Here is a 13,450-nt window from a genome sequence, read left to right on the forward strand (position 1 = left end):
TATATATATATATATATATATATATATATATATATATATATACATATATATATATATATATATATATATATATATATATATATATATATATATATATATATATATAGGGCTGCACGGTGGCGCAGTTGGTAGCACTGTTGCCTTGCAGCAAGAAGGTCCTGGGTTCGATTCCCGGCCTGGGGTCTTTCTGCATGGAGTTTGCATGTTCTCCCCGTGCATGCGTGGGTTCTCACCGGGTACTCCGGCTTCCTCCCACAGTCCAAAGACATGCCTGTTAGGTTAATTGATCACTCTAAATTGACCTTAGGTGTATGAATGAGTGTGTGCTTGGTTGTTTGTGTGTTGCCCTGCGATGGACTGGCGATCTGTCCAGGGTGTACCCTGCCTCTCGCCCATAGACTGCTGGAGATAGGCACCAGCTCCCCCGCGACCCACTATGGAATAAGCGGTAGAAAATGACTGACTGACTGACTATATATATATATACATATATATATATATATATATATATGTATATATATACATACATATACACTGCTCAAAAAAATAGAGGGAACACTTAAACAACACAATATAACTCTAAGTAAATCAAACTTCTGTGAAATCAAACTGTCCACTTAGGAAGCAACACTGATTGTTAATGGTGTTGGGTGGCATTTCTTTGGAGGGTCGCATGGCCCTCCATGTGCTTGCCAGAGGTAGCCTGACTGCCATTAGGTACCGAGATGAGATCCTCAGACCTCTTGTGAGACCATATGCTGGTGCGGTTGGTCCTGGGTTCCTCCTAATGCAGGACAATGCTAGACCTCATGTGGCTGGAGTGTGTCAGCAGTTCCTGCAAGATGAAGACATTGAAGCTATGGACTGGCCCACCCGTTCCCCAGACCTGAATCCTATTGAGCACATCTGGGACATCATGTCTCGCTCCATCCACCAATGTCACATTGCACCACAAACTGTCCAGGAGTTGGCGGATGCTTTAGTCCAGGTCTGGGAGGAGATCCCTCAGGAGACCATCCACCGTCTCATCAGGAGCATGCCCGGGTGTTGTAGGGAGGTCATACAGACACGTGGAGGTCACACACAATACTGAGCCTCATTTTGACTTGTTTTAAGGACATTACATCAAAGTTGAATCAGCCTGTAGTGTGTTTTTCCACTTTAATTTTGTGTGTGACTCCAAATCCAGGTCTCCATTGGTTAATAAATTTGATTTCCATTGATGATTTTTGTGTGATTTTGTTGTCAGCATTTTCAACTTTGTACAGAACAAAGTATTCAATGAGAACATTTTATTCATTCAGATCTAGAATGTGTTATTTGAGTGTTCCCCTTATTTTTTTGAGCAGTATATATTGTAAAAGTTTTTGTCTGTTTACTTTTACTTTTACATGTACATGATCTTTGATGACATCCTATTCTAAATGTGCAAGGTCCAATTTCTTGATGGATCCACCGTTGCCAGCAATAGCAATTTGAACTATTCTGTAAACACCTTACACAAGGTTTAGGAATGAGTTAGATGACCAAACCAGATTTGCTTTAATTGATCCCAAAGGTGTTCAAAAAGGTTGAGGTCAGGAGTCAAAGCAAGTCCGTCAGGTTTGTCCACGCCAACCTTTAAACAACTGCAGCCATGGAAGTGATTGGAACACCAGAATTCATTGATTTTGTGGTGTTTGGTGATGTTGTACTCATTCAATAATTGAGTAAATTATATATATATATATATCCGTCCATCCATCCAATGTACACTTATCCGAGATTGGGATGCAGGGGTAACAGGTCCAAGAGGGAACCCGTGACATCCCTCAGGTCAATCTTGGGGATCCCAAGGCGTTCCCAGGCAAGGCGGGATGTATCTTCCCTTCAGAGAGTTTTGGGTCTTCCCTGGGGTCTTTTCCCAGTGGGACATGCTCAGAAAACCTTCAAAGGGAGGCACCCAGGGGGCATCCTGATGAGATCTCCGAACCACCTCAGCTCCTTTAATGCGGAGAAGCAGCAGTTCTACTTCTACTATATCTAAGGGCGGGTCCAGCCACCCTACAAAGGAAGCTCCTTTTGGCTGCTTGTATCTAGGATCTCTTTTTTTCAGTCATGATCCATATCTCTTGACTATAGGTGAGGCCTAGAACGAAGAAAGCTTTACTTTTTGGCTCAACTCTTTCTGGTTCACCACAAAATAGCAGCACCTGGATTTATGCAGATGAAGCTGTGATCCGTCTGTTTGTCTCTCAGTCCGGGGGGGCAGGGTTCTGCGCCCCTTTAATAAGTTATTCAGTGTGTTGCTTACAGTTTTATTTAAACTGTTAGGAATAAATGCTTGTTTGACAAACCTTTTACCTGTTTTTTACTTTTAACTTAAAAAAAGTCTTCAATTGTGCCATATTTCCTTATGTTTTGATATTTTAAAGCAGTGTTGAACAACAGCTCTCCAGGCTTTCTGAAGGTTTTCCAGCTCTTTATTCGTTTTTCCACTCAGAAACAAAGCATTTGACTTGGTTTAAAGCCTTTGCGCAATACTCCTATAATGGTCATCTTGAATTCTTAAAAAGAAATTGTGTTGGTGCTAAATAAACCTCAAGTGGCGCTTTTAACAGTTTATTCAAGCAGGAGCTTGAAAGTGAGTATTGTCCAAAACGGCTTTCCATAGGAAAGTCTAAACTGGTTTGCTGCTCTGCTAACCGTTGAGCCATTTGGAGTTGTACTGGGCGGTCCGAAGAGGCGGCATGTTCCCCAGGCTCCTGTAGATGACCGGGTCACGTCCGGAGAAGTCGATCACTGTGGCAGCATACAATTCGCCCCTCTGCGTCACCATGGCGGTGGAGTTGTGCTGGGGGTCGTAGGGACAGCGCGCGACACCGTTCACTGTGTCCAAAACCTGACTGATGTTGGAAATCTGATGGAAGGGAATGAAAATATGTACTTTTTCATTTCTATATACACAAAAAAACTAGACGTCAAGTAAAAATCTGGGAAACTGTTCAGAAAGGTCATGAGTACCAACCTGCCTAGATATGCAGACAGGTGTAAAAGCGTTAGTCCCACATGTGAAGAGCGTTCTCCCACTAATCAGCAAAACCCGAATGTAGTTCTGACATTCGTCCTGCAGGAAAACAACCTCATGTCACTAAAGAGTCAGAGGTTTGTAATTTGTTGAGTGAAAATTATGTATTTGGCCAGATTTTACCTCAGATTTTCCCTTGCTTTGACATGAGCGCTTTGTGTCTTCATCAGGAGCCCATTCAGTCGCCTGAGTGAAAAAGACTTTATTTGGAGTATTTACACTATAAATATTAGCAGCAATGTCTTGGACAGTTTTTGCAGTTAAGATTTTGAACACTGAATAACAAATATGATGCACCCTGAAGGTTAACATTTTCTCACTGCTTTACTCAACCAGAGGCGGTCCAGGTGGGCGACTACAAATGTTTTATTAAAAGCACTGTTGATTTAGGACTAACTCATGAAGTTAACAGCAACATTTAACAGCTTATGAAGAGGCGTTGTCTGGTGGACATTAGAGCAGGCGCCCCACATTTAGAGGCTATAGCCCTCGACACAGCTGATCCGGGCTTGATTCTCGACTTTGAGACCCCCTTCTCTCTGCCCATTTCCTCTCAATAAAGACCACTAGTGCCAAAAGCTCCCACAGTTTTGCAAATAATTTATGTCTCTGCACCAACAATCTATATGGAAACAGCTTTATTTATTTTTTTTAAGAGAAAAAACAGGCCTATTGTACTCATGCGCACAACAACGTATTAGCATAAGTTTTATGCTTTACTTTAATACAACATTGGGGCTTTTTAGGCAACTAGACAAGGACCAAAGTTGGAGCGGTATCTAGACCAGAAGCCAAATTTTTCAGGTCCTGATCTGAATATCACAAGGTTTTTCCAGGCAGTTATGGTTTAAGAAGATTTTTCTAATGGATAGTTTTGAAGGTGAAAGATTTACCGAACATGGAAAATAAAGTTTCCTTTTTCTTAGCTTCTTCCACCTCCCTGATACTACAAATAGCTAACATTAAGTTATTGTCTTTCAGTAACTACTTCAATACCAAAGAGTCTTAGCATGACCTGGTAGAAACTATAGTGTGCTTAGTGATGGTGGAAAAGAACTGACCTTTGAGTTTCCCAAGCAGGGGTGATCAAGCTTGATAGTCTAAACTTGACCAATTAAAAACTGAAAATAAACCTGAATGAAATTAAAAAATAATCAGTTCTTGCTTTCAGATTTGACTGGGGGAGTTTGATCAATGAATCTATACATCAGAAAGGTCCTATAAGAAACCTGTCCACATACAAGGAGATGAAGGCCTATATTTTATTGGATTTGGATTTTTTATCATAAATTAGGCAGCCTTACCTGTATGAGGGAGGTGTTGCTTAAACTGAGTCGGAAGAGGAAGTTTCTGTAAAATTGATTCACCTGATTAGAGGACAGAATACACTGTGGAAAAAAAACGCACTAGCTATATACAGGTCCTTCTCAAAATATTAGCATATTGTGATAAAGTTCATTATTTTCCATAATGTAATGATGAAAATTTAACATTCATATATTTTAGATTCATTGCACACTAACTGAAATATTTCAGGTCTTTTATTGTCTTAATACGGATGATTGTGGCATACAGCTCATGAAAACCCAAAATTCCTATCTCACAAAATTAGCATATTTCATCCGACCAATAAAAGAAAAGTGTTTTTAATACAAAAAACGTCAACCATCAAATAATTATGTACAGTTATGCACTCAATACTTGGTCGGGAATCCTTTTGCAGAAATGACTGCTTCAATGCGGCGTGGCATGGAGGCAATCAGCCTGTGGCACTGCTGAGGTCTTATGGAGGCACAGGATGCTTCGATAGCGGCCTTTAGCTCATCCAGAGTGTTGGGTCTTGAGTCTCTCAACGTTCTCTTCACAATATCCCACAGATTCTCTATGGGGTTCAGGTCAGGAGAGTTGGCAGGCCAATTGAGCACAGTGATACCATGGTCAGTAAACCATTTACCAGTGGTTTTGGCACTGTGAGCAGGTACCAGGTCGTGCTGAAAAATGAAATCTTCATCTCCATAAGGCTTTGCAGCAGATGGAAGCATGATTTCCGAATGACATGCAGAATTTGCTTTCATCCAAAAAAAGTACTTTGGACCACTGAGCAACAGTCCAGTGCTGCTTCTCTGTAGCCCAGGTCAGGCGCTTCTGCCGCTGTTTCTGGTTCAAAAGTGGCTTGACCTGGGGAATGCGGCACCTGTAGCCCATTTCCTGCACACGCCTGTGCACGGTGGCTCTGGATGTTTCTACTCCAGACTCAGTCCACTGCTTCCGCAGGTCCCCCAAGGTCTGGAATCGGCCCTTCTCCACAATCTTCCTCAGGGTCCGGTCACCTCTTCTCATTGTGCAGCATTTTCTGCCACACTTTTTCCTTCCCACAGACTTCCCATTGAGGTGCCTTGATACAGCACTCTGGGAACAGCCTATTTGTTCAGAAATTTCTTTCTGTGTCTTACCCTCTTGCTTGAGGGTGTCAATAGTGGCCTTCTGGACAGCAGTCAGGTCGGCAGTCTTACCATGATTGGGGTTTTGAGTGATGAACCAGGCTGGGAGTTTTAAAGGCCTCAGGAATCTTTTGCAGGTGTTTAGAGTTAACTCGTTGATTCAGATGATTAGGTTCATAGCTTGTTTAGAGACCCTTTTAATGATATGCTAATTTTGTGAGATAGGAATTTTGGGTTTTCATGAGCTGTATGCCAAAATCATCCGTATTAAGACAATAAAAGACCTGAAATATTTCAGTTAGTGTGCAATGAATCTAAAATATGTGAATGTTAAATTTTCATCATGACATTATGGAAAATAATGAACTTTATCACAATATGCTAATATTTTGAGAAGGACCTGTACTATATTCACTATCTAACATGTTGTATAATGATTGGGCTGAGTATTGGTTACCTTGCTCCTACAATGAGCTGGTTTCTGCTCACGTCCATGGCCAGCTGGGAGAAATCCTTCACTCCTGGATAGGAGAACTCAAACACCCACATCCTCAGAGCTGGAAATTGGAAGCCATAAGATGAAAGCAGAAGAAGAGAAGAAGATTTGAGAAATTGGACGGACAAGTGCTCAGCTGAGCTGTGACTTCGAACTGGTCTGTCCCATTTCTGTGCTATATTATCTGACCACTTGATCCCAGTCAGACAGCTTCACAACCTCCCATTAACGTCTAAGCCTGACACATTTGGGCAACAAAAAGCTTTGACATTAACTAAACTTCTAAAGTTGTGGCCGAAACTTTTGCCAGATAAAAATACTGTGTTTTTTCTTAATTTTACTGCCTTGATTTTTTTTATTTGCCACTGATCCTAGTAGCTTAAAAAGTTTGGTTAATTTATGTCTGTATATTCATACAAACACACTTTAAGCTGTATAACATCCATCCATCCATCCATTTTCTATATTTGTACCTTAAGAGATGGGGTACACCCTGGTTAGGTTGCCAGTTAATCAGAGACACACACTCTGAGCTAAGGACAATTTATAAAGACCAAAACAACCTAACATATTAACCCAAATCAATACAAATGCAGTTATCAAATGAGGATTTAATTTCTACAGGAAAAAAAGCTATTCAGACCAACAAGTGATTCCCACCCCCCTAGTTAAATCATGTCATACATATAATTAACTATATTTTTGGGTTCAAATAGACATCTATCAATCTGGAAAGGGTTACAAGACCATTTCTATGGCTTTCAGGCTCCGGTGAAACACATTGAGAGCCATTATCCACATATGGAGAAACCGGTGGTGAATCTTCCCAGGAGTGGCGGGCCAACCAAAATTACTCCGAAAGGGCATTCATGACTTGCCCAAAAGAATCCAGAACATCTAAAGCTCTGCAGGCCTCATTTGGTTCAGGTAAGGTCATAGGTCATGATTCAAAAATGTGAAAGAGAGACATGGAGGCAAAAATGGCCTCCTTGGGAGAGCTTCAAAGGCAAGACCATTGCTGACAAAAAGATGTCAAAGGGCTGTCTCACTTTTGTCAAAAAAGCATCTTTGTCTGAGGCAGCTTTGCTGGTTCAGCACGGCTTGCCGTAATTAATGAAACCATGAGTTCGGTTCTCTACCAGAAATTCCTGTAGCAGGAATTTCTGCCATCATTTTGTTGTTTTTATCTCAAGCTCACTTGGAGTATGCAGCAGAAAAATTATTCAAAACACACTGGCAAGTCCACCACTAAATGAAGGTTGTGGAGTGGGCTAAACAGGCAATGTATGCTCAAAGACCGTCCAATGTGGCTGAATTAAAACAATTCTGCAAAGAAAGAGTGAGCCACAATTCTTCCACACCGATGTATTGCCAGTTATCATGAATGCTTGATAGCAGTTGTTGTTAAAGGAGGCACACCCAGTATTGAGCTTAAAGGGAAAATTACTTTTTCACATTGCTGACACAAAAGTCCAGGGTGGTTTGGAAAGCTTTTATCATGTGGAAACTGCTTTTTGTATTTATTCTGGTTATTTTTTTATTGCTTTTGTTATTTTTAAAGACTGACAAGTTAAAAAATAAAATAAGTCCTGAAGCAAAGATTTGCACACCCTATAAAGTACAATCTTTTCTTAATTGATTTACTTTTTGATGGGTTTTGTTGTTTATCTTGTAAATTGTTTCCTCCTTCTATGAGAATATTGGACATTTATTCAAACTGAATGAGAGCTGTCAAATTTTAACCTATTTTATGAGCTTTCTGGGTTGAAAAGATGTTTAGTTTTACAGCAGATTACTGCAGCTGCAACGAAAGGAATGCATATATCTCTCATTTGAAAGTGGTAAAAGCAGAGAGTGGAGAGAAGGTTATTATGGACAATACTTAAAAACTACAATCTAAATAAGATTGTTTATTATGCATAAATAAAATATTGAAATATTTATTAATATTATAAATACATTCTGTTTCACTTTTGGTACAAGATAAAAAGAACCCCTAAATATCTTTCATTAAACTCAACTTTCAATTTCTGTAAAAGTGTTTCTTACATTTTCTAAGAATATGTTCGTTAGGCGGAGCTGTGAACTGGCTCTGATAGAGTTTTCAGGAGAGCTGATCACATAATGCTTTATTGAACTTGGCTACGAAGCAACTAAATGTGGAGTCCAAGCACACTCTCACATTCACAACACTAATCCTGCTGCTCAGACAGGAAAGTCATTTGTTTTCCAGACACAGACTTGTTCTAATTCCTTGGACTTTGACCTCTGCAGTGCCAACATTCAGTGAGACATTCAGATTCCACTTGTGCTGCCTTAAAATACATATGCAATGATGCCTTGCAGAAATACGCACCATGCATTTCATGTGCAATGTTTTAGATGCCTTGCAGAAGAATACTGGTGCAAAGCAGTGTAGCTAGAGTCAAAGCTGAGATTTTTAACCACTAAAAGGAAGAACTTACCTTGATAGGAGACAACAGGATGCACTTTCCTGCTGCAGTCTGCAAGACCGACGTTCTGCTGCTGGGACAGACACACAGACCAACCGACCACCAGCATGAGTCTGCAAGGGGAGAGGGCCCATGCCCCCCACCCTGTCGTTACCATAATTACAACCACATTCAGTCCCAAGAATCACCTGCCAGAGACGAAGATGTATGAGCACCAAAACAAAAAAATACAACAGTTCAAGCTCCTTAGTAATGTGTATACTGTTTAAAACAAATCTAAAATATGTCATATAGTAGCTTATAGCCCTGCTCCATTCTACATTCATCTAAATCAGCCCTAAGTCCCCATGCTGCCTCTGTTTGTCTGCTCTGACAGCCCAACCTCTCGCTATCAGTAGGACTCAGTCATGGCCAATTCATCTCAAAAGGGCCAGAACCGCCAATCTCTTTAAAGGCAGCTCTCAAACCGAGGGTGCCATCCACAGCGCCCTTTCTGACTGAGGCACTCCTCTGAGAGATCAGGTCTGGGCTCACAACCAAACGGGGCGTGAACTCTCATCAAAATCCATTTATGCACATCAAATCTGCTCACAGATGATGAGCTGATGATGATTTAAGGGTCACAAGAGGGCTGGTTTGTATCAGTCATGCTTGTTGGAGCAGACAAACAGATTCAGAGGCTTTAAAGAGGCTAAACCAACAAGGGGAAGTATTTTATTCATATGGATGTTTCCACAAACAAGATTTTTTCACTTATGACACATCAGAAACTCTTAAAAACATGCAAAATTTGTATCACTGTAAAACATAAAAATCCAAATAAAGCTGAATAGCTTCAATTTTGTTATGTGACATTTAACGCATTATTGAGTGCATGGAGGAGAGCCTTAATCAGAAAAAACGATATTAGTAGATAGATTAGATATTAGTATGATATTAGTCTTGCTCCATAAATCTGACCTATGAGTAAGATTGGCTAGAAGAAAGCTATTGTCAATAGAAATTCATAAGACGATTCAGTCAAGACCAACATTGAACTCTTTGACCTCCTTGCATGAAAGTATGTGTGGCAGAAAACTACTTTACACATCTGAACACACCATCCTCATGGTGAAATATGGTGGTGGCAGAGTCATGCTGTGGGGATGCGTTTGTTCTGCAGGGACAGGGAACTTGGTCAGAGGTGATTGGAAGATTAAGAAAACAAATTTCAGGCCAATCAAAGAGGAAAACCTGAGAGATTAGGGCGGAAATGCACTTTCCAGCAGGACAACAACCCTAAACACAGAGGCTAGAGCTACAGTGGAATGGGTTAGATGGAAACATATTCTTGTATTAGAATGGCCCAGTCAAAATGCAGACCTTAATACAAAATGGGATTCATGACAAGACTTGGAAATTGCTGTTAACAGGCGTTCTTCAAAGAGTCTAATATAACTACAAACCACATAAAACACTTGCAGCTGTTTTCCAGCAAAATATGGTTGTACAAAGTATGGACTCAGAGAGACTGGATGTAAATTCACAACACACTTTTCAGATTTGTATTTGTAAAAAAAAATGTATCCTTTTCTTTCCTCTTCACAGGTATGTGCTACTTTATATTGGTTCTTTGCATAATGTCCCAATAAAATACATTGAAATTTGTGATTGGAAGATGAATAAATGTGAAAAGTCCAAGGAATACGAAGATTTTTGCCAAGCACTGAAATCAATTGATTTTGTGCTTCGTTCTTGAACCAGCAGTTTTCTGTTTATTTACAGAGAGACATAGCAATTCTCGCAGTCTGCTGCAAACTATTGTTTTAAAACAGCATGATCTTTAAAAGAGGTTTTTTCAACAAGAGTAAAACTTTTGCTTCCATACACAGCTGACTGACAGCTCATGGCAAAATGTCTAGAGGGAGGTGCATTTGTGTCTGTTTGTGGTGATGATTGTGATTTGAAAGGAACTGAAATGACCGATAGTTCTTTTCCTTCGCTGTCTTGCAGACAGGAATTTAGCTCTCATGCTTTCTGGTCTTTTGAAAACTGAATTGCTGGAGTTTCCCTTTACTCCATTTTCAAACTGTCGAGAAAGTAAAGCATGCAACATGCTGTCAATTTTAATCTTTAGTCTGCTACCAGCCACAAAAATGAAGGCAGGGAAGATCTGTCTGTTACTCAATATGAGAACTGAATGTGTGTGGAGGCAGAAGTTTTTGAACCTGCTGGTTCCTACATTGCTGCTCAATGAAGTGAGGGAAACGCAGCTTCCACCGCTGGCCTCATTTTTGTAATGTGGCTTTGCACATCACAGTGTACAGTGCAGCCACTGAGAGGCCTAATGTCCCGGGGTTTTGTCTGTCTGTAACAATGAGGGTGTCAGTCAGAATCTTTGGGGCTGCACAGAAATGTATGCATACAGACAATTAGTCTGTGTCCGATAAAAGTCAAAAGCCTCATCGACTGGTTAGGAAGTAAAATAGAGTCTAACCAAACTCTCAGTTTTAGATATGCTATTTATCTAATGTTATCAAAATTACAGTCTATGAACAGGGTTCCTACACATTTTTCATGAAAAATTCCAAACTTTTCAGACTAAATCTCTTAGTCCTTGATATTATTTTAGAATATTAAACTACTAAGGCTTTGAATATGTTGCGTGGAAAACACAGAAACAATGAAGATTTGTAGGAAGGAAGAAATGAAAAACACAAAGAAGTGATGGCACAAGAAAGGAAAGAAATGGAGTAATTTAAGACCTTCACAAGAAAGAAAGAAAAGGACAAAAGGAAGGAAGCACTGAACAAAAGACATATGGAAAGAAAGGATACAATGAAGGTAGGATACAAGGAATGCTGTTAAGGAAGGTATGACACAAGGAATATATTAAAGAAAGAAGGACACAAGGAATCTTGGTAAGCAACGCTTGAAGGAAGGAAGAAAGGAATGAATGAAGGACACAAAAAAGGAATTAAAGAACAAAGGACACATGGAAATAATTAAAGAAAGAAGAACACATGGAAGGACAAATCAAAGGACATATGGAAGGAAAGATAGTATGACACAATGTAGAAAGGAAAGCAAGGAAGAGCAGAAAGAAGGAAGGGAATGAAGAATGAACTGAAACAAGGAAGGGTGCCCTAAGGGAAAATAAATTAGGACAAAAGAAAGGACAGAACGGTAGGCAGGGAGGACACAAGGAAGAAAGGAAAGAAGGACACAAGAAAGGAACTGAATGTCACTCAAGGAAAGAAGGACAGAAAGAAGATAGATGGGACACAATAAAGGAAGGATTGGAGTAAGGACACAAGGAAGAGCAATATGAAGGAAGGACACAAGGAGGGAAGTAATTAAGGACACATGTCTTGACCAAAATGGATCTTGTACCAAAAGAATCAAATCCTGGATACATGTGGCTGAAATGAACTTCCTCCAATGGGTGGCTGGGCTTAGAATTAGAGACAAGGTAAAGAGCTCTACCATCCAAGGAGAGTTCAGAGCAAAGCTACTGCCCGTCCATAACCTTTGGAGGTTTTCTGGGCATGTGCCACTGGGAGGAGAACCTGTGGCAGACCCAGGACACATAGTGGGACTATATATACTATCTTATGGCCCTGGGACTCCTTGGTGTTTCTCAAAATAAGGTGCAGAGTGTTGCTGGAGAAGAAAATGTCTCAGTTACCCTCCTGGACTTGTTGGCCCAGCAACCAGATCTCAGGTAAACAGGAATCAATGGATTCATGGATATCAGTTGTCTTGACAAAAAAAAAAAAAAAACTGTAACATTTGCAAAACAAAACAGCTGTATTACTGCCAAAATTGAGGCCATGAATGTACATTCCAACATGCCTCCGCTGTTTAGACTTTATATTGTGTATAATTGGAGCCACAACAAATTTTTCTGCCAAGCTTAAATCAGCTCTGATCGATTTTGGATTGAACATGAAGCCAGTGTAACGGCAAAAGAGCTTAGCATTGTTTCCCCAAGCCACCAGTCCGTCAGAAGATTTATTTATGATGCTGCCTGTGTTGGAAAAACACCACAAACCCATAACAGCCTGTGCAGAGATTAGAAATACAGTCTTCAATTCATGTGACCTGTTTTGTGTTTGCACTGAGGAGGGAAAAAAAAATCCCACAGGACCTCAAAGTAAAATATGTGACCTTTATGTAGGAGAAACCATGCCAAGGTCCTAACTAAGGAACCAGCTGCTGTAAGATACTGCAAATAAAACCAGTTAAAGACAGCTTTATGTTTCAGCATCAATTACAGCTCTGAATATCTGCTGTTTTACTCACAGGACTTATCTCACTTCGTAAATGCCTGGATTTCTACTGGGAGAGTTTAAAACTCAGTCACACAGAGAAAACACCAGCTTAAACAGATGCAGCAGTCATGACAGCCCTTAATTCTTTAATAAAACCAAGACTCAGCAGACCAAAGCGGTAAACAGTCACAGAACAGGTCAGTTATAAAACTTTACACTGAGAACAAACCTAGTTGGAACAAAACAAACGTGGACCTCAGGTCATTAGGCAGAGGTCTGTTGTCCATCATCTGCTCCAATGTTAACAGATTCCTACACCAGAAACAGCTCTGCTTGCTTCATCCTTAAACCCAGTGCCTATATATGGATTATCCCTTTGTTCTTTTACTTCACTCAAACATTTGTTACTGCCACATGATTTGGAGGACTTCTTTAAATATTAATTTCTCTTTGATAAAAAGATTCAGCCCTTTTATGAACTGTAGACCTCTCCTTGTTTTTGTCTCAGTGTACTTTTCTTAACTACTCCTTCAGCATGAGCCCTTTGTGATTTTATTTGTAAAAGGTGCTTTGTAAATAAAGTTTAATTGGTTACTTGACCAATGTTTTATGCTAGCATTTAAACATCAAATAAAACTCTGAGGTTTGTTTGCAAGGGTTTAGATATTACAAAGTGTAGTCCTTCTAGGAACCTTTAAGCAACCTTCATGGCGCCTTTAACCAAATTTAAGTTGCAAACC

General features: G+C 40.1%; 1 protein-coding gene and 1 long non-coding RNA gene across 2 annotated transcripts in view; one reads left to right on the forward strand and one right to left on the reverse strand.

Annotated features, from left to right (window-relative positions):
• Positions 1-13,450, forward strand: part of LOC124861212 — an 86,776-nt gene that overhangs the window by 64,468 nt on the left and 8,858 nt on the right. Inside the window, exon 3 of the long non-coding RNA XR_007036561.1 lies at positions 6,770-6,931. This is a non-coding gene — a long non-coding RNA (uncharacterized LOC124861212). The remainder of the gene's footprint in view (positions 1-6,769; positions 6,932-13,450) is intronic.
• The window catches only part of LOC124861209 (semaphorin-5B-like), a 45,171-nt gene that overhangs the window by 23,202 nt on the left and 8,519 nt on the right, over positions 1-13,450 (reverse strand). The window contains exons 2-7 of the mRNA XM_047354739.1: positions 8,470-8,645; positions 5,966-6,065; positions 4,372-4,417; positions 3,191-3,253; positions 3,008-3,106; positions 2,686-2,899 (exon numbers count right to left, since the gene is read on the reverse strand). Coding sequence (XP_047210695.1) covers positions 2,686-2,899; positions 3,008-3,106; positions 3,191-3,253; positions 4,372-4,417; positions 5,966-6,065; positions 8,470-8,614 — 667 coding nt within the window. The 5' untranslated portion in view covers positions 8,615-8,645. The remainder of the gene's footprint in view (positions 1-2,685; positions 2,900-3,007; positions 3,107-3,190; positions 3,254-4,371; positions 4,418-5,965; positions 6,066-8,469; positions 8,646-13,450) is intronic.

The sequence above is a fragment of the Girardinichthys multiradiatus genome, chromosome 24 (assembly GCF_021462225.1).
Source record: "Girardinichthys multiradiatus isolate DD_20200921_A chromosome 24, DD_fGirMul_XY1, whole genome shotgun sequence".
NCBI lineage: Eukaryota > Metazoa > Chordata > Actinopteri > Cyprinodontiformes > Goodeidae > Girardinichthys > Girardinichthys multiradiatus.